Genomic DNA, 21,774 nt, shown 5'->3' on the forward strand with positions numbered 1-21,774 from the left:
AAACAGCCTCGCTGCTTTGCCAGGGCAACAACTTTTGTTTCTGCTCTCCGCGATCGTTTATCTGACGTGTTTGTAAACACCAGTGCGTCTTTGGTAAAGGTTTAGAGTTTACCAACTTTAATAAACGCCACACCAGGTCCGCTACCACAGCCACCCATCGCCCGCCCAGGCCCTCCGGTCTACCCGCACGGCGGGGTCCGCCCTTCCCTCTCCGCTGCCGGGGCCGCCGCCGCAAAGCCTCTCGGGCGCTGGAGTCCAGTACCCCGCCTGTCCCACGGTGGGGCCGCGCCTTGTGGACTCCCTGTCCCACAGAGCCTTGCGGGGCACCCGGCGCCCGCACGGTGGCTGCGGCGGCGGGCGGCAGGGCGGCTAGTTCAAGTTGCCATAGCGGCGAGGTGAGGCGGGCGGGCGGTGCCCGGGGAACGGGGCGGCATCGCCCTGGGGTGCTGTGCGGTGAGGGCGGTGGGTGCGGGACGGGCAGAGTCGGGGCTGCGGCCGGGGCGGCTGTGCGGGACGCGGCTGTGCGGGACGCGGCTGTGCGGGACGCGGCTGTGCGGGACGCGGCTGTGCGGGTGCGGAGCGCCGCGGGAGTGCGGGCGCGGCTGGAGCGGCGCCGCGGCGAGAGGCACGGGGAGCGGGGCCGCGGGGCGCTCCTCGGGACAGCCCGGGACAGCCTGCGGGCCTGGCGGGGTCCCGGCTGCCGGCGTGCCCGGAGCCGTGCTGGGCTGCCCCGCGGCCCCAAGGCTTCCACGGTCCTGTCTGGGCAAAAGAACCATGAGGCACTCAGGTGTGAGCGAGGTTCCCGACGTGGCCGGCGGGAGGAGAATTTGCAGAGGGCATTAGTCGAGCTTGCTCATGAACAGTGTGAAGGAACAGTTTTCTGTGTCGTGGTGCTGAGGAGTGGAGTGTGGTGTCAAAATTTGATAATAAAATATGGTAGAGATGCCTAAAAGCAGGATGGCAAACTGTCACCATGGGGGATCACCTTCCCGGCTTTTTGAAAACTTCCCCTGGCTCAAATATAAGCATTGAAGGAAAGGGCCTTTCAGGTGTTATGTTGTCCCTCAATCTTAGCTATAAGGCTTCAAACATACCTTTAACAGTAAGTTAGTTACCTAGTGATATATTAGTGTGTGTAGAGGTGGACGAATAAAAACACTTGAGGAGTAATCAGTTGAGACTGTCAGGTCTGCTTCATGCTTGTTCTACCCTGCAGATCTCTTAACAAGAGAGTCCTCAGTGAAAATGACACAGGAAAGGAAAGTATCAAGTATTGATGCTTTTCATCAATTCAAGAAAAGTTATGATCTGTTTGTGTAGAACTAAAACACAGTAGGTTGTACGATTATGTGCTAAAATTAGTCAAGGTTTTTGGAAAAAGTGCTAAGTTGGTTTTGTTTTTTGTTTTGTTTGTTTAAATTAATAGGCAAATTTGCATATGGAACATTTGTACAAACTTCTATTTCTTTATGATTTTTTTTAAAAGTCTAAACCGAAACTTCTGTATTTCCTTTAAAAATGAGGATGTTTCTTTACATGAAACAGAACTTCGTCAATTTAGAAGTACTTGTAGTTCCTTTTAGATTGCTCATGAGAATAAAAAGGAATGCTACTTAATCACAAATAGTAAGTTTTCTTCAGACAAAATGTCCTCCCTGTTTAGTGCTTTCTTTTATGTTTACCTTGCCTACTGGCCTTTCTTCAGTGCTTTACCTAGTAAGTATCTTAATGAACCTATTTTTGGACAGCTGAAAATGAACCAAATAATCTTTCCTGTTGTAAATCTTAATTTCCCTTTCTTTTTTTCTCTAGTGTCTTTGCTTTTCAGTAGTTGCGGCTCTTATCATTGAGTCAACTTGTTTGTTTGTTTTTGTAATTTTTTTTTAACCAAATCATGGTAAAAATCAATAATACTCCAGGTTGTTATTTCTGTCAGTGTTTTATTTATTTTAGTTTTTTTTGTCTTTGAAAATATCCCATATTTCCTGTTTCCCTGTGTTTAGTGTTTATGCTTACTCAGCAGCATTAAGATTTCATTGCAGCTGACTAGAGTGAGAGGCACTGGAATAGTGAATTCTGATACTGTCAGTAAAAATGTGCTTTAGTGGCATAAGAAGATGGAAGATGAGATAAATTCACCACTTCAGAAAATGTAAGGAATACTGGTGTACTTGAGCATAGACTGAGCACATTGATTTACTCTTCTTTCATGTTTGAAAGGTTTCTATCCAAGTCCAGGGGGACAGAAATAAACAAACTTTTAAAAACTAAATATAAGGAGCTGGAAAAAGTTACCTCCATATAAAATACAACATAAAATTTGAATCCATCCATGGTTTCTTTTGGAAATTTCAGCTCTAATGGCTAGAAGAATGACTCCTTTACTTTCTTTTTGGTGATGTTGTTGAACAGTGGGACTAAAGACATTTCAGGAGTATGCCGGTCTGTTTCCTCTTCCCTCAAGTAACCCCAGACTGTCTCCCAACAGATGATATTAATGCAGATTTTGTGAATATGATTCCATGACCTTTAGACAAACTACTGCAGTGTGTAGTAGTCTAAGAAAATATTTCTATCTAACCTGCCTTTTGAGGTTTGTTATTTTAATCTGTTACTATGTGACTTTATTATACTAGGCATATGCTGTTTGCATTTCCCTCCTCTATCTTGCCATACTTGAGACTTATCCATCCCCATTCTTTCCTTACAAGTTGTGTTTCTATTGCCTCAAGTAATTTTTGAATTCTAGTCAAGTGAAGTGCCTCAGCATCAAGATAGTAATCTGCGTTATGTCAAATTAATATTGGAGAATAGAAATAATATTTCACAATTTACATTACCCTAATTTTTACAATTTGTGTGGTGTTAGCTTTTTCTTTCTAGAAGATGATGCTGTTGATGCGTATTCATTTAGAAGCCCTCCCCACCTCTATCTTTTACCAACTTCAGTTATTCTAGCTGTATTTGTCCAGTGCAGCTTTATTTGTGTCAGCTGCAGACATAATCAACTTATTAAGTGAGCTGATAATGTAATAATAAGTAAGTAAGTAAATAATGAAAAGATATAGTGGATTCACTCTAGGTTCTTGCTTGATACCTCTGCGATTTGACACTTAATTTTTGTTAATTGCTCTATGAGTTCTGATAATTATCCAGTTTTAGGAAGGCTTACTTTAGTTCATTTTTCTTTAGTTTACTTTTGTGATTGTCATATGTGTTCAAGACTTAAAAAAACAAACAAATGAAAACACAGCCTCTACTGCTTCTTCCTTGTTTAACAAACTTAGTTACTCATTATCAGACTGATTTATTTAATGTCAACACATACACTGTTGTTGTGGTTTTTTTGAGAACAGATCTTTTGTTGGAAACTTAAAGTAGCCCATTTTAATTTTTTCCACATATTTAAATTGATTAATCTGTAACTTCCTGGCCACAGTTTCCTTTCCCTTCTATTTAAAAACACTCTCTTCTCCCATAATATCTCCAGTTCTCCTTGAGTTATTAGGAAACTGATTCCTAGACTTGCTTAAGACAATTACTTGGGGTTATTTGTCTTAGCTAGCCCTGGGCAATCTGAATAGAGCTTAGCAATAGTGTGAGGTAATGGTTCTGCAGACTAGAACAATTGATAAAGCATTGATATCTCCACTGTACGTTCTGGGGGCAGAATTTGCTTGGGGCCACGATCTTGTCATGGGTACTGAACACTTGGAAGTGTTGAGAGTGCATCTTTTGATTTAATTTTCTCCTAAGAGGTTTTGCCTTTTGCTTCGTGATGTGAACGAAGATAATAACTAAGGAGCTGTTGGAAGATCTGCTTCAAAAATACATCCTGCTGACCCAGACTAGAAAGGGTAATGGAAGTGTAGTCTGAGTCTCTGAAGTTGCTTTGGAATTATTGTGCAAGACTGTTCAGTTACAATCAGGATTTAACATACATTACTTTTTCTGGTCTTCCTATCTAGATTGCAAGATACTAATGGCAAATTCATCCAGTGATTCAGACAACTTTCTTACGGGTCGAGCAGGAAGGCGACTGCCTTTGAGAGCATCCTACAAGAGAGCTCAGAACTATGGTGCTGAAGCAGTTACAGAGAAGATCCATACTTTAGCAAGCACTTTACAGGTTGTTTACAAAATACAGTTTTAAAGTATTTATAGAGTCTGCATTTCTATAACATAGGGTCAAAGTTTCATTTCTAAAGTTGTGGAGTATACCGTATGGATGAGAAACATTGCTTTCCGTGCAAACAAAAAAGGTTTTGGAACATTGATTGTATTGCTTTTGAGCTGAAAGTGTGTAGCTTGTTACACTTTTATACAGCTGTTATTTCAGACAGTAATAGTAATAACAATAATAATTGTTAGAAACAATTACATGTTGGATAATACCTTTATAAAGTTAGCAAACAGGATAAGCTTTTCAGATTCTCACAAAAGGCATTAAATTTTTAGCAGAAAGCTCCAGTCCTGTCTTAGTTGCTTTGTACTGTGTAAAATTTCCAAATTTCTGATAAAGTAAATATGTAGGCAGTCAATTCCTTCATCATAGAGCTTACATTTCAAATATTTTCCAGATGTGGAACAGCACAATTAGAAACATTATTTCTAAACTTGTAAGAGATACGTACTTGAACAAGAAAGAGTGTTCATCTAATTCGTTCTTCTTCAGTGCAGGCAGTGGAGGGAATATCTGAATCTGTTTTGCAGGTGGGAGGAGACACTTTCATTATTGCATTATTGCTTGAGAAGTCAATCCCATTCTTTTCTAGCTGACAGTTCTGAATACCCAGAGTGGGTGGGCATATGTTTTATCTCTTACTGCTTGGCCAGGAATATTTTTTTTCCCTTTAATATGTGGGAAGAGAAAAATCAACTAACTTCAAAACTTCTTAGTTGGAAAATAAACATCAATCTAGAAAAAAAGATGAGGTAATAAGAATGTAATCTGACTATTTTTAAAAGGGAGTCTTTGGTATTCTCCTGATTCTGTCTGACTTCTTTCTAGGTGCTTTTCTGAAATTCTGATTTTAAGCTAATTGTTTTTTGTTGACTGCTTTTCAGCAGATCTGCCATCTGATCCAGCAGTTCATCTGGTCAGAAAGTGCTCTTGCAAGCACCTTACCTAGTGTGTTCATCTTCAAAAACTTGTTATTTCTTAACTAATTTTGTTCTATAGGCAGGTAAAAGTAAGATATTTGGCTTAAAAAGGTTTTTCTACAAAGTGGCTGAAACTTGAAAAAGTTTTTATTTGAAGCTGAGGCCTTACTGTTGTACTGAAATTATAGTGTGGGTGGTTTTTTTTTTCTTCTTCCCTTTAGCCATGCTGTAGCACTTCAGATTGGGGTTACTTGAATAGGATTTTGAATGCATAGACCATTTAAAAAGCCCTCATGTTATCAATTTAATCTTAGAAACCAAGAATAATAAAGGCATCAGTAATGTTTGATTAGAGGTGGTTTCTGTTTTGACTTTTTTCTAAAACTTTTTTATTTAAGGATACCAACAGAAATCTGAGACATGTTGACCATTTGCTAGGACAGTACAGAGAATACAACAAGGAACAAACCGAAGCAATAACAACTGTGAGAAACTCAATTTATCTTAACTTCTTCAGTCTTTTTCATTAATAAAATTCATAGCTTAAAACTTGGCAGTAATGGGCAGAATATATAAGGAGTTAAGTAGCTGTAAACAGAACCTTTTCATCTTTATTTGATCAATCTAAATCAAAATATAGTAATGTGTTATATAATTGAAACTTGCTGACAGGTTTTGTAGCTTCAGTATTTTTCTGGTTTATAAGCACCCAATAGATTGTTATGTTATGGTACTATACCAAGTACAAGATGAGTAGCTAAAATAGAGTGTTGGTGGAGCAAGAGAAGTTTAAACCTTGTTTACAAACAAACCGTAGCAGGTTTGTATAGCAGTGCTTCCTTGAAACAGACACATATGAAATGTAGGAATATTTTACATATGAAGGTAGAGAGAGTGAAGAAGGAAATGTGTAGAAAAGAAGGCTTGTTTTCCTCAGAGAAAGAGATCCAACATGGTGTGTATAATTCTACAAGAGTAAAGCATCAATTTAACCATTGTATATAAGCTTCTCTTAGAAAGAGAACCTTCAGAAATTGATATATTTTGGATTGTCAAATAAAGGTGTGACAAAGCAAGTGGCTGAGAACCAAAGTTAGCAAATACAATTGTAGAAAATGAGATGCAAGTCTGAAAAATGAAGAATTCATTTACAACTGCAGTTGTAAATAAGTTTATTTACAACTTCTGTATTCTTAAGTTGGGAATGGCTGCCTTTTCCTGGAAGTGAAACTACTGAAAGTAGGGATTGCTGTAAAGCTGCTTAGGGAAATTTAATAGCCATATGTAAAATTGATTCCTGGTTTAGGACTGGTAAAAAATTCCAGTTAAAATTAATTTCTTTGAAGCTATTTTCTGGATTTTGCAGTGCTGTTATTGAGCATTGCTGGCAAATAGGTCTTATTTTGGTTACAGGAGACAGACTTTTGAGTTTTCATCATGGTTCAGTATGTGGTGCACCACAGGTTTAGGAAACCTGATATTTGAAGCTACTAATGTTGGAAACGTGTTTTGCTATAATTATGATATGGGAATATGATATATGAGATGTTGGAGAAAAGTTATTATTAGTTCATAGCTGTACTTGGCTTAAAAATAATTTTGATTCTCTTAATGACTTTTAAAATAAATACTATTTTCCAGTTTTTGTAAGAAATGAGTCTGTGTTCATATTTCAATAAATTATAACTTTTCTGCAGTTAAAAGAAACACTGGAACAATCTATAGGTCAATTAAGGAGTCAGCGACTAACACGAAACTCTGGAATGAGAAGTGCATCTCTCTCAAGCTTATATCCTAGTGATCTGGATGGAGAAGGACCATCAGGTAAAATACTTAAACTACTTGAATATATTTAAATTTTATGTCATATAGCTGTGGTATAGAAAGAAGAAATTAAGAAGAAAAATGTGTAAGAGATAGGGGCATGAAAAAGTCATCATTGATTACTTTAAAGAAATTAAGTTTAGAAATTTGGGAGACCTACATTAAGTTACAGAGTTGTTTATATGGTAAATTCTTCTAGCTTTCTGTTACTTAGTATTTTCTGATTACATCCCAAGATATCTAAATGAAACCTTAATTCTTTCAGCTGAGAAAATCCGTTGTCTGCTGCATGAGTTGTAGGTACATACAAGTTAAAGCTAAGTCCGAAAGATGTGGCAGCTTCCAAAGCTTGCTTCACAGCAAAAATGAGAATTTAGATTTTAAATGCATGAGATTATGGATGTATAGATGAAATTATGTAATACTCAGTGAAAAAGGAAAAAACAGAACCAATTTATCACCTACAGAAAAGTAGGTTTTTTTCTTGTTTGCCTCTGAAAATTCATTATATTTTAAGAATAGATGTGTCTGGGAGGAGTATTCCTCCCAGAACGAGTGTTTAATGTATTTTTATAGAAAGTTCTATCTTTCATTCCTGTGTAAAAGCTGTGAAGTACAATAGTTTGAAGCTGTAATAGATTCACATGGAGTTGCTAGAGCAAATAAAATTCGAGGAAAACTACTTACTCCTTGGAGAAATAAAGGAAACCTCTTCTGGAATACATGTATGTCATAGGCAAGAAATGTTTAAATTGAAGAAGAATCTTGGGAAGAGCTAAGAGTTGTATGCCTGTGCATATTATTTAATTTAATAGTTTTTTTTCTGTAATGTGGCCTATAAAGATATTTGCAAGATGAAACTCGCATTTTTCTTGAAGCAAAATGAAAAATTTCCAGTACAAAGTTTTGTCTTCCTACTTATGTTTTTTATCTCTTATCTCATAAAGGGAACCGCCACTTCCTGCCTACTTCTCCTCTCAGGGATTACGGAGACTCACAGGGCAATAAACATCGAAGGTCTAGATCTGCAAGTGTGCGATTTGTCAGTGAGGCAGATAACTGGGACCAGGTACAGAGCATGAATGGGAATTGCTTCCCCAAACAGGCAATCTGTGGTCACCAGGTTCTTTGGTTTTACATCAAATGAGATGATTCTGATGATGCAACTAAGAATGTTTCAGCTATGAAGTGTGCTTTCAATGTTACATGCCACTTTTCATTAGGCAGTCACCTCTTGTATCTGTCGGTGTCATGAAGTGTCATGGAAATTATTATAGAGAAAAAGATGCAGATGGTGGTAGTATCAAAAGTAGAATATGACAATCTGTGTATATTTTAGGCCATCTATAAGAAAGAATAATAATCTCTGAATAGCCTGTTTGGTCTGGAGAAGAAAAGACTGAGAAGGGATCTCGTTAATGCTTACAAATATCATAAAGGCCAGTGCCAAGAGGGTGGTGCCAGACTATTTTCAGTGGTGTCTAGTGACAGCACAAGGAACAATGGCCATAAACTCAAACACAAGATATTTCACCCAAACATGAGGAAGAACTTTACACCGAGGGTTGCAGAGCACTGGAACAGGCTGCCCATGGAGGCTATGGAGATTTCCTCTCTACGGACATTCAAAACCCACCTGGATGAGTTCCTGTGTAACCTGTTCCAGGTGATCCTGCCTTTGCAGGGGTGTTGGACTGGATGATCTCCAGAGGTCCCTTCCAACCCTGATGATTCTGTGGTTAACATTCACCTACCTACATGCTGGAGTTTCATGTGGCTGTAAAGCAGATTGTTCTGCTTTAGTTAATGGCACGGGGTCTTAGTGCTCTTGCTGTATACTTCAGTGTAGCTTGGATTGATTTTGAACCAGGTAGTTCTTCATCTTAGCTCTAGGTCTGATCTGTGAGTGGGATAATTTGACACTGTCCTTCAGGCAGATGGTGGAGGAGAGGATGTGTACACACACTGGTAATTTTCATATTTCATACATACTTCAACATGTGTCTGCTTGCAGACTTCAGAAAAAATAAATCAATTACTTTAATGGCTAAGATCACAGTATTTCTATATCCTACAGGTAGAGAGGATATCTCACTACCTGTTTTTACTCTTTCAGACACGGTGGATAGACTTTCTTGAGTGAATTTTCTCTGTATTGACTGATTTGTCCAGGAGAAATTGATTATGACTAATACTAAAGAAACTGATTGTAAGGTTGACTTTATTAAATCAGTATCAACTTCCAAATAATTTTAACTTGACTACAACACATTTTCTCAATTGACTTTTTTTTGGGATGGGAAGCTACAGTAATTCCTACACTTTTTTTTCCTGTTTCATGCTCCTCTCAGTCTAGTTTTCCTCTGATTCCTTCTTCCTCCAAGGTTGGTGTGTAACCTAATCTAATCTTTGGAAGGAAATAATGTTATATGGAAATCTTTCCTCCTAAGCTTCTAAAAACCTTAGTACTATTTTAGGTTATTTCTATATATTCTATAAATATCTTAGAAATTTTATTAAGGGAGTTCTTGCAATGCATGCAAACTCCCTCATTTCTATGAAGTAACTATGTAAGCAAGTAGGTTTTTTTCCCCATTTTGATAACTGCTGGTTTATTCCTTACTCTTTTCAGTGAGTGAATATGGCTTTACACTGTCATTAACTGTTTTGTAAAAGCGTATAGTATTGTGAGGAATCATGAACTAGAGGTAGTCATTGATCATAGGTAGAAATTAGGGAATAGATAAAGTAGTACTGCTTAACTGAAGTTGTGGCTTCTTTTTTTTTCTGTAACCATGGTCCCCCTTTATTTCCATTCTGACTCCTTCTAGCTAAGGTAATTTTGAAAATGTACTGTGTTTTTTCAAAGTCTCCTAGGTCAGGTTGAAATTTTTGGTTTATCACACAGGGGAGGTGGTAGAGCCTATGTCTGAATGTTCATGGTGGGCAGCTGGATTGTGGAAGATCCAGTTTTAAATCTTAGGCATAGAACAAATGGATATTATAAATCAGGGTTTTACATAACAGTGATCCTGGCCATGGAACTGTTGATGGCAATAGGTTGATTTATGATGGATTAACTGTCACTTTTTATCCTATGAAGAATGGATGACCTATTACTTTTTTTATTTGCTCCCTTAAAACTTTGACTATAAATTGGGAGCCTGCTGAATGAGGGAAATGGGAGGTTTTACAGAGGAAAATAGGCGTGTGTTTTGGGGTGTTTTATTTTTTTTTTCCAAGCTCTGAAAAAAAGGGTATGTAAAGTCTTGGGCAAGGTAAAGTACCTATTCTTGGTGTTTTGATAGTTTCTGAACATCATAGTGTTCTGCTTTTTCACTTCCAATTTCTTATGTCATCTATTTATAGTAACATATATAGCTGGGCAGAAGTTTGTTTCACCTATACTAGCATTTATTAGCATGAAATGTGTTTCTCCTACTTCTTTCTATTTGCTTTTCACTAGGTTTAAAAGTAGATGCATTGTCCAAGATCTGAACCACAGAAAAAACCCAAAGTTGTGAAACTTGGTTTAGCAAATAAGTTACTGAAAGTTAAACTTCACTGAGCATGTGTTGTGAAGGGTTGAAAATGAAGTATGCAAAGCTCATCCAGGCTAAGCTACAATTAATGGAATTTTATTATCTTGTGGTTTATTTTTATCTGTCTTATTTTAAAAAATGTGTGTGTATATATATATATACATACATATATATATGCATATATATGTATATATATGCATATATATGTATATATATGCAGATATTTTGGAATATCACAGGAAAAGAGGATTCCTAAGCCATTGGATTAATTTGTGTATTTTAATTTACAGCTGCATTCTTTCCACCAGTCTCTTCGAGATCTCAGCAGTGAACAAGTTCGCTTAGGAGATGACATCAGTCGGGAGCTTTCAAGGAGAAATCGGTATAAAGAGAATATAACTCCATGTGGAAAATAATTCTTAAACTCTTCTTTATTTCAAAGAATCATTTTGCGGAGAGTGAGGGATTGCACAATGTGTAGATGAAAGCAGTATTATCAACTGCTTAATTTATGTCACTTTTGCAGTATTTAGAAGTGTAAATATCACCTGTCAATTCCAGTTTGTAGAGTATATGTTGCTTTTCTCACCTTTTTTAATATATGGAAAGGTCAACTGGGACTTGGGAATTTATTTTATTACAACTTTGCTCCTTATTTGTTCTTGCTACTGGAGTCCCTTGAGGGCAAGCTCTCATGCAGCCCATAAAGTACATACTTTCTCAACATATGGTGCTTTATTGAATAGGAATAACAGGAATTAGACTGATAATTCCTAGTAGGAAACTACTGTTCAGAAGGACTGTGTAGATGTGCTCATAATTTTGTACTTGTTGACCTGATACCTAGCTAATACCTAGATGCGCTGTTGTTTCCCTTGAGGAATGGAAATGCTTTTTATCATGAATTTTCCACTTGAGGCTTGTTTCTAATTTTACTAAGAATTTAGAGGCTGTAGAACAAACTGAAGTAGCATAAAATTCCAGGAGGTTGTTGTTGCTTAAAATTATAATGGTTATTTAGTTTTTGTGATGTAGAATATTGTTTTACTTATACTTTTCTCCGAAGGACTGATGCTGAATTAAGAAAGACTCTAGAAGAATTGTCTGAAAAGCTCACTGAGTCCCAAAGACAAGAAACGGTGAGTGTGACTGACGTGAAAAGATTATTTTTATTTAGTATTCTAAGCAGGATGTGGACTTCTAGTTTAATGTGTGTGTTGGTAATTGGTATCACATATTGATATGTATATCTGAACATGATCTTATTTAGTCTACTATAGGTTGTTGCAATATTACCTTTCCATAATGAAATCAGCAAGACAACTTTTATATTTCAGGTACTTGTTTCAGTTAAAAGTGAGTGTATGTTGTGGATTTTTCTGTTTCAGAATTCACAGCCTTGGAGAGAGCTGCTTTTTAACTTTAAACTTTGGTTTGAATGCTATTATACTTGTTGAAGCTACCTTTGGAAAGATACAAGTTTTCCCATGTTATGATGGGAATTGTTTCTTCTTCCTCCCTACCTCCCTCCCTGTCCTTTTCAATCCTTACCATCTGTGTAGCAAAATGGAAGGAGTCTGTTTGGGCTGCATTCTTCTCTGAAGGCTTTGTGACAAAATGTAACAATGGAGGCAGGATGGCCATGACAGTCTTTTTGGTTTTTGTCTCCTGTATCTGCTGGAAGCAGACTAACTGCAGGTTATATTACTGCTGTTGAGATGGAAGTCAAACAGCATATTGCTCTAGGAACAAGAGAGGTTGAGAATCTCCCCAGTAATTAGTAGGTGAGAATCCTGTAGGTAGTTCTTCGTACATAAGACTTGAGTGTGTGCTTTATGTAAGTATTCAATGTGGTATCAATACCAATGCAGACTTTTCAGAAAAAAGTGTTGTGTGTCCTTATTTTCCCACTGGTGATTCGTCTTGCCCTAAAACAGCATGAGTTGGTACTAAATGCTCAGTCAAGGGCTTTAGTGATATGTTTGTCACTGATAACAATATTGTTGCCACTAACCACTTATTGATACCAGGAGACTTAATAAATGTACTTGTATAAATTCCTACCTCTAGATTAAGTTGGACAGTGATTCAAGAGACCCTGTCTGTACCAGTTATATTCTTGATGTGATAGAGTCCATCAGGGAATGAAGACTTACCTTGTCAACCTTTGTAGAAAAATATAATGGGTTGTCTTTGTTAAAATGTTAGTTTTGTTTTCTCCTAATAGTCTGGTAGGATAAAGTAAGTTTAGCTGATAAAGAACTCTTGGTACTTGTAAAATTCTTTTTCTTTTTTCTTGTTGCATCCTAATTATTTTTTTTTCTCTTTAATGTACCAGGAAATTAGCAAACTCAGTAAGCTTTAACTAAGGTGGTTCTCAAGAAAATAACTGCTACAACTTGCTACGCTGCAGCTGTTCAGTGCCTTTGAATGAGAGGAACAAACATTCCTCAATACTCTGGAATGCAGGAATCAACTGTCTTTTTATTAATAAAAGAAATAACTAGCTCTTTGACCTCCTATAGTAGGATTTCAAGATGTGAAACTGAATATTGCAGTTTTTGACGTAAGAGAAGCAAAAAATGAGTGATGTGAAATATAACAAGGAAGTCTTCTGTAGTTTGTCAATGGTAAGGGGAATACCGGAAGACAAAGTCTCTTAGGTGGGAGGGAACAATATCCTTCAATAAAGCTACAAAAATTGAAATGTTTACTGATACTCTTAGTGAAGACAAATGCTGCAGTAAGCTGCAGTGATATGGTTTGCATGTGTAGGACTAGTAAGAATTCAGCTGGAATATTCTGCTCATTGATGCTTATTAACTTTATGAAGAACATTGGCCAAATGGAAAGAGGAGAAGGAAATTAAAAATGGGAAAAATAAAAAAGGCCACTCATTCAGAGACTTCCTTGAAAAGATAAAACAATTTCTGGGGTTCAATTTGCAGGAGAAATATGTAGTTAGGAAAGATCTAGCCACGTATGTTGAATAGTCAAAAAGCAGAAGTTTTGTGAACAATATTAAAATAGAAGGGCCTCTAACAATAATTCTGCACAGTACTAGCCTAATCATCTGTGAAGTAGGAGCTTCTTGGTCTGGAATTAATCTCTGTACTTTCTGTACTGAGTAATCCCTCTGTGGATTTCTTTTTTGGATCTTGTCTTTGTTATAACTTGCTTATCTTTATCATCTTGTCCTATAGCAAAGAGTTCTCCAAATAGATTATGTATTTTGAGAAGATCTGCCACTTCTGTGGTGGTTTGGTTTTTTGGTTATTTTGGGTGTGTGTGTTTTGATTTTTATTTTGGGTTTTTGTTTGTTTGTTTGTGTTTTTGGTGGGTTTTTGTTTGTTTGTTGTTGTTGTTGTTGTAGGTTGTTTCTTGTTGGGTGTGTTTCGTTTTCCTTCCTAATTTTTATTGAAGGAGGTTGTTCAGTTTCTTTGGAGTCACTAGTTCAGAATTTATTTTTATTAGAGTTTATGATTCTTAGAGCCTTTTTAATGCTGAATTTGAATACTTTAAGACCCACAACACAATGAATGCATATTACCTTTAAAGAAAGCTTTTCCACCCAACATAAAAACCAGAGGGCATCTAGAGTGGTGACACAGGTATAGCTGGATACCTGTTTCATGTCAAGCACTCTCCATGGCCTTGTACTTGAGAATCTATGTGCAGCTTTAGTTTAAAGACTTGCAGGTTCTATAACTCTCTCTATATTAAAATCTCTTTCTTAACAAGACGTTTTGTTTGATTTCTTTTTTCTTGAAAAGGGTTTGAAAGTTTGCTAGAGGAACACCCATAAGCAATGAGACAAATACTTACTTAATTTATGGTTATATAAGATAACCCTCTTGGATATTTTGTCGTAAGCTCTAGTCATCATTATCATTCAGATGGTCTGTGTTGCTAAAATGCATGCTTGAAATCACATTCTAGTATATCTGAATGCAGTAATTTACTGCTAGTATTTCATGTCATTGTATAGAGCCTCCATATTCTTTGTACTGTTCTTCAGCGAATCACTTGTCTACACTAAGCTTTTTTATACGATTCAGAGGTCAAGATACATACTTTTGTGGTAGGAATCTTGTCCTGAGTCAGGGTCATCTGGGACAAAGGAAGACAAGCGAGTTTTAGAGTTTGCTCTGTATGTACTAATTAATGAGTTAACACTTAACTGTTTCTAATTTTTCTCATTTTAATCCCTCTTGTTGTATGTTACAGGCTCTGTGACAAACTGAGGAAGGTCAGAGAGGCTACAAAAACAGGGAACATAATTTTTGTGGGATGTAACGCCTTGCTAAAGTGCCCATATACCCAATCATGGTGTGGGAAACAGATTTAGAAATTTGTGTGCAGTCACAAGTCTTGAATGTCTTCGAAGTTACAGAGCTGCATGATTGGAATGTTGTCAGGAATAGCTAAGTGCTTTTGGGAAAGATGGACCAGAAAGGCAAGGTGATGGAGTAGCCCATTATGTAACAGAACATATGCAATTTGTGGAGCTGTGCCTCAGGGAGGATGATGAACAAGTTGAGGGTGTATGGGTTATTATAAAAGGGCAGACTAACAAGGAATGATACTGTTGTGGGTGTTTGTTACAGAGTGCCTGATCAAGAGGAGGTAGTAGATTGGTTCTTTTAGAGAGAGCTGGAAGTAGCCTCAGAATCACAGGCCCTGATTCTCATAGGAGACCTCAACCACACTGACATATGCTAGAGGAACAGCACAGCAAGGCACAAACAATCCAGTATGTTTTTGGAAAACATTGATGATAACTTTCTGATGCAGATGATGGAGGAACCAGCATGGAAAGGTGCGCTGTTGGACATTATGCTAACTAACAAAGAAGGTCTGGTTGGAGATGTGAAGGTTGGGGGCAGCCTCGGCTACCATGAGATTGTGGAGTTCAGTCCTCACTGCCAAGGCCAGCCCTCGGGAATCCTTGACCCAGGAGATGAGGGTGAAGGTCCAGAGAAAAGAAGTCTTTCCCTTGGTCAATGAGAAACAGTCAAACTTGACCTCAGCAAATCTGTGGACCCTGATGGGATGCATGTCCATGCACTCCCATGCGCACTCTTGCACTCCTATGAGAGCAGAGGGAACTGGCTGACATCATTGCTGGGCTACTCTCAGTCATCTCTGGGAGGTCACGGCTATCAAGAGTGTATGATACCTGAGGACTGGACGAAAGTCACTGACACTTCAGTCTTCACAAAGGGCTGAAAGGAGGACCTAGGGAACTACAGCTTCACCTCAATCCCTGGAAAGGTCATGGAACAGCTCTTCCTGGAGACTGACTCTAAGCATGTGGAAGATGCGAAGGGGTTCAGTGTAGTGAACATGGATTCCACCAAAAGGAAATCTGCTTAACAAACGCGTTTGCCTTCTACAGTGGGATGATCCAATGGGACAATCCCCAATGGATGAGGTGAGAGCAGTGGATATAGTCTACCCTGGACTTCAGCAAGGCTTTTGACACTGTCTCCTATGATATTTCTCAGGGAGACCAAAGCAATTTATCTGATCCCTTCAGAAGAGGGAAAAACTACTGACACAGTGTTCCAAGAAAGTTTGTTTAACACCTTTTTAACAATGATATTTACCAGCAAGTTAAACTGCCAGCAATGGGGATGTAAGATTTTTGTTGTATTTGCAGATGAACTTCAGGTATGTTGGGAAACAGAACTGAAATCCAGAATTCAGTCTTGGATGTGGCTTACAGGATAAAGCTTAATAGCTGTAAAATTCAACAAGGAAGACTAAAATTGTACTTTAAGAAGAACAGGTAATTTTAGAGGCAAGGGAATCAAAGTTGTTAAGATTTCTGTGAATGTTTTTGAGCAGGTTATATAGACTTGTAGAAGAATGGTATAGATATAAAAAGTCATGTGTTTAACCAGGCAGCAAGTTTGCTAACCTTTGAAGACCCTCCCAGCCTCTTCTTTCTGTGCTCTCTGCACAGAGAATATAAGCTAACAATATACTAGGTATACTAACTATAGTTTCTTAATAGAAGGGTTTTTTTCCCAATAAGTGGCATCAAGATGTTTGGTGGTTTGTTTTGGTTGTGTATTTTTGTGTGTGTAGTTTTTGTTTTGTTTGTTTGTTTGTTTTTGGGTTTTGTTGGTTTGTTTGTTTTGTTTTGTTTGTTTTTTTTGTTAAAGAGGATTATAGCTGTAATGCTGAAATTTCCATGCATCTGACAAATATGATATATAATACATATATTTCAGTATCGTGTTAGAAATAATACAACAATTTTAATCTGGAATTAAGTGAAGGAAGTCAAAAGCAAGACAAATCACTTGATAAAGTTGCTTTCTTGCTGTGATTTACTGAGAATTTGCAATGAAATCTGAAGTTTGCAGGAATCTAAAGCTTGTCTAGTGCTACCTCGTGTCATGTCATCTGTGCGTGCTGTGAACTAGACCCATGACAGTGAGGAAGGTACTGAACTCTCCTTTTGAGTGTCATCTTTGGGGGTGATGTTACTTTTGAATTTTTTGTCAAGTCAAAATTATACATTTTCTTCCTTGATATCTTTATTGTTTGCTTGCTTAACTTCACTTGAAAAAGATGCATGAGAGAACTGAGAAAGCTCCTGCCTTCAGAAACACATAGGCAAAATTTAAAAAAAGATGTAGAAACGTTACTGTTTCATTTCTTTATTTTAGGTGTACATGGGGAAAAGGATGACAGCTTATTTCCTGGTTTTCAACAAAGATACAAGTTTACTGACAGTGTTGTTTTCTGTTGCTACTACATACTGATATTGTTTCTGATAGCTGGAGTATTTTGTGACTTATTAAAAGTAACCCTAAGCAGTACTTGTCAAAACAAGTATCATGATGTGGTCTTTAGTTTTTATACGTTAGTATTTATTCTGGATTATGGCTGCAGAGCTTTCATAATGTACATGAAGGAGCGTGGTTTGATGCAGTACATTTCTAATGCATCTCCTGATGGTTTTAGGAAAAATACAACATTCCAAACTGTAAGCTGACTATTTATCTGACTGTGCAAACAAAAAATATTTTCCAAAGGATGTATTCTGTTGTAAAGAAAAATATTGTTTCCTTCTTTAAACCTCGTGAAGCCCAGAATATGTGTAACCTTACTTATGTTTCTGTTGCTGCACATGCGTGTTGCTCATGTTAAAATTTTTCTATGTACACATATGCCTAGTTCTAGTAGAAGTGTCCTTAATAGAGCAGGATGAGAACTTGTTCCCCTCCATGTACATCAGAAAATAGTAGTTTTATGCCTTTCTCTTTTTATCTAAATACCATTTGATAATAGATATATTGCTTTCTAGCAGTTGTTTAAAATAATGAGTTTTAGAGTAGGAGGGAAACGATACACAAATATTTTTCTTGCTAATTTTTAACAAAATAAATTTAATATGCTGCCTCAAGAGGGTGCTGTCTGCTAGCAACTTGAATTGCAAAAATTAAGTAATTCTGGTTATTGCAGTTTAAGACTGAGCTATTATGTTCATAATCCCAATTTCTTTAATAAATATCTACTGTTATTTGTATTAATTTCTACATGGATTCATAAAACATTGGGAAAAAGGCTTAAAGTGATGTAATTATTTTGTATTGTTATAGTCATTCTCTTGTACTTTGCTCTTGTTTACTACTTTTCACTCACAGATTTCAGAGCAGGAAAGAGGCAAACATTGGTGTGTTTTGCAAACTGGAGATGTGAAAGAAATATCCCTTGAGAGGTTAATCAGGCTTGTGACAGAGAAGCTAAGATTTTTATATTGCAGCTTCATGTTAGGCTGCACTAAACCTGATATTGAGATATTTAACACTGGAATAGAACAATCACTGTAGAGGAAAATATGCTTATACCTAAAGAAGGATATTGCTGACAAGATAATTGTTTGGTTCCCTGCTTGAGTGCTTCTGGAGTACTCACTGCTGTAACTAGTTATTTTCTCTATCATTCTAAATCTTTCTTAATAAAATAAAAATTCTTTTCTTTTTTCTTTCTGCCCCATACTCTATTTACCTTTTTGCCATTGTTACTTTCAGATGTAGTAAAAGGCACACTAATTGCCTACAGTGTGTTTTTTTTTTTTCCTTTTGAAGGTGTCGGAACGCGTAGAGAGAAGACTTCAGGAGATAGAACAAGAGATGCGTGCTGAAAGACAGCTTGTAGAAAGGCGCCAGGACCAATTGGGACATATGTCTCTTCAATTACAAGAGGTATGCAAATGAAAACTTCCCATGTATTTAGAATTTAATTGGGAATGTGTTGCATTCGCCAACCTGTACCTGTCAAACTGGCAAAAGTGCTCGTATCTGTGGCACATTTTTTTACTCTATCAGTCCAACTCAGCTTGTTTTGATGACTAGATGATACCAAGTACAGTCTCAGTTCTTAATTACACTGTCCTGGCTATGTTTCGACCTTTTTGGTAACTTTCACAGATGTTCTAAGAACCTACCCCCTATGCCCTTCCTGAAATCCCAAGCAAACAAAAGCAAGTCATTAGCTGGGTTTTCTCAATTAAAACATTTTGTTTTCTAAAATATGAACACTACTTGCAGTGAACAGTTTATTTTAAATTTATTTCAACAAGCAATCAAATGCACTGCAGTGGCCATGCAGCTTTTCATTGCTTTTCAGTTTCATTCAACAGTATCTGATGAAATATAAAATATCATTTAGGAGACAGAAATGTTTATAAAATAAATTAAAATTTGAGTCAGCTGCTGACTCTTTTTTCTGCTTGTTTTAGGAAATGTATGAAAAATCATTTCTCTGATTTTACTCCTATTTTGAAAAATCTGTCTTAACATGGTGTAACTTTTTATTTTACTTTGCCTAAGATATTTTTTGTGATGTTATCTCTAACTATGCAATAGAATATTATTGTTGAGAAGAAATGTACAATTCCTTGTTTTTCACTTTCAGTATTAGCAACAGTATACATGCTTTTTGGAAGGTGTTATACTGTGCAGTGATACTGAGGAACTTTATTTAGAATGATGCCATGTATTTCATGTAAAGCTAGACACTGTTCAAAGAGGTCATATTTTAGAAGGTAAGATTCTTTGTTAATATAGATAAAAAGTAATCAAAAAATTATCAAAAGGCTTGTAGTCCTTCTGCTACTATTTCAGAAAGACTTACTGTTTCATTTTTCCCCCAGTTGGTGTCTTAGTGGGTGAAAAAAACTGGAGTGCTGAATTTCAGTTTTCATTTCTCTTTAATATGCCCACGTCCATTTCTAGATTCTTTGGTTGTGCCTTCAGTCTGGTAAAGGAATGCTCACTGAAATGAACTGGTGTGATTTCATAGTGTTATCTACAGATTGGAGCAACCTTTTTTTATCATTTTAAAGGGATGATGACTTGTATGTCTAAAAATACACTGCCATGATTTCCTTAGAAGGAAAATTTGACTTCAAATGAATGAGTTCAAATGTAGTTCAAAGAATTTTCATATGGTCTTTCATAGATCATATGAATGATCATGGTCTATGTGATCATGAGCCTTCAGGCTAGGTACTTTTTCTTTAATTACTCATCTTTTGAATTTTATGCAAAATGAATATGAAATACTAAGCATATTCCAGACCTTCCATTCCCCTAAGCTGTCCAACTGTGAATTAAGATGGTTTAATCCTTTCTCCTGCAAATTCTATTTTATTCTGTACATATTTTTGGGAGTTATTTTTCCTGAGGAACCCTGTTAAAGTTGCTGTATTTTAGGAAGAATGTACTTGAATTGCTTTGTGTACTTTTGCCTAGCCTAGTTACAATAAAGTAAATATTTTGCTACAATTGTTATTTGAATGAAATATGTTTCTGCATGATTTTAAGAGTTTATTACTTTGTTGTTCTGTTTCTTGTCCTTTGTAGTTTGCATTGTGAGTTAGATGGACTCTCAGCTCTGTCAGTGGCCTCAGTCTTGTGGTGATCATTGGATGGGTGTGATGTTCTACTGAAGTCTATTTCTGTTTTATTTCTTCAAGATGCTTCCCAAGTAATATTAATGAAAAGGAGGGTAGTGTTTGGACTGAGTTTTGAAATCTTGTCATTTAATATAGCCTGGATGATTTGCAGATAAATGCTATTTAAAGCAGTTGTGGCTATTTAATGATACAATTTTTTCATTAGTTTGCCTGTTACACATTTCAAATCAGATAAAATCAAATTTAACTTCTGGATGTGACCAGTAGTTGCCTTAATTAAGAAACCTCGTGAAGTTTGTGTGAGGTTTAAGTGTTACTTTTTTAAGGAAAGTGCAGTGCCCATAACTGACCACTATTTGTCAGTGTTTTACCATCTTAAGAGAATCATCTTTCTAAATTGCAGTTATTATTGCAGGGTCTAACTGAACATAACACTACATTTGTTTTGGTCTTTCCCTTGTCTGTTTTTTCTTTCTGTCAGTGTTTTGTATAATGTGCAAACTTCTTGTTTGTATTGTAGTATTATTATAATTATAGACTGATTATTAACAAAGATGGTATCTAGTGATATCATCTATACTGATGGTAGCTCTATACTGACCATAAAGAAAGCTTTACATATAACATTTTACATCTTTCATTTCTAAATTTGCATTTTTATTTTTAATTTGTAGTCTGTCTGTGCTGTGTGTAGGTGGATAAAAATTATTTTCTCCATGTTTTTATGTATCTTTTAACTTTGTGTGTATTGATGCATTTAAACAGCAATTACTGCAAATTAGAAAATAGCAATTAGCAAAAAAATTCATGCAAATCTTACATCTTCAATTATTTCTAAATTCCTGATACAAACATGTGTCTGATTAGAAAAGAAAATGAACAAATATGCTCATCTTGCCAGTGCTATAACATGTATACATGGGTTGCTTTAACAATCTTATTTGTTGTGTAAACTAGAACTATTTTGAGACTCCTCAGTGCTTTTTTTTTTTTTAACATAAAGTCACCATCACCTCTTATTGTTTGTTTGCATTTATGCATCTATGTTCTAAAAGGAGATCAAGTATCATTCTGAAAAATGGGGTTTAAAGAGCTTTCATATACATTGGGTATCCTGGATAGCTTTACAAAATCCTGTACTTGGCTTCCTGGATTTTGGTGAAATGTGTCCATGTGTTCATGCTTTGCAAGCTTCAGATGAACAGAATAATCAGGACAGTTTGAAGCCACTGACTGTGGTGAGGCAATGACTATAGCAACTGGATAGGCCAGGAAGCATTTTATAACTTTTTCTTTGTGCAGCTATATGCTTAGATTCTGTTTGCCTCCCACTGCAAATACCGTGAAGGACAAGAACCTGGTGGACAG

At 36.7% G+C, this 21,774-nt stretch overlaps 1 protein-coding gene across 9 annotated transcripts in view; it reads left to right on the forward strand.

The window, feature by feature from the left end:
- The first annotated feature begins 372 nt into the window (after positions 1 to 372).
- The window catches only part of CEP128 (centrosomal protein 128), a 195,567-nt gene continuing 174,165 nt past the window's right edge, over positions 373 to 21,774 (forward strand). For 7 of the 9 annotated variants that reach the window (XM_050336008.1, XM_050336007.1, XM_050336003.1 and 4 more), the window contains exons 1-8: positions 373 to 395; positions 3,969 to 4,129; positions 5,502 to 5,588; positions 6,801 to 6,927; positions 7,875 to 7,996; positions 10,760 to 10,851; positions 11,536 to 11,608; positions 18,575 to 18,691. In XM_050336008.1, coding sequence (XP_050191965.1) covers positions 3,983 to 4,129; positions 5,502 to 5,588; positions 6,801 to 6,927; positions 7,875 to 7,996; positions 10,760 to 10,851; positions 11,536 to 11,608; positions 18,575 to 18,691 — 765 coding nt within the window. In that variant the 5' untranslated portion in view covers positions 373 to 395; positions 3,969 to 3,982. Of the gene's footprint in view, positions 396 to 3,968; positions 4,130 to 5,501; positions 5,589 to 6,800; positions 6,928 to 7,874; positions 7,997 to 10,759; positions 10,852 to 11,535; positions 11,609 to 15,710; positions 15,904 to 18,574; positions 18,692 to 21,774 lie in introns of those variants that run through there. The other 2 variants (XM_050336006.1, XM_050336010.1) reach the window with 2 other exon arrangements.

This window comes from Myiozetetes cayanensis, unplaced genomic scaffold, assembly GCF_022539395.1.
Source record: "Myiozetetes cayanensis isolate MyiCay16 unplaced genomic scaffold, myiCay2020 scf6-25, whole genome shotgun sequence".
Taxonomy (NCBI): domain Eukaryota; kingdom Metazoa; phylum Chordata; class Aves; order Passeriformes; family Tyrannidae; genus Myiozetetes; species Myiozetetes cayanensis.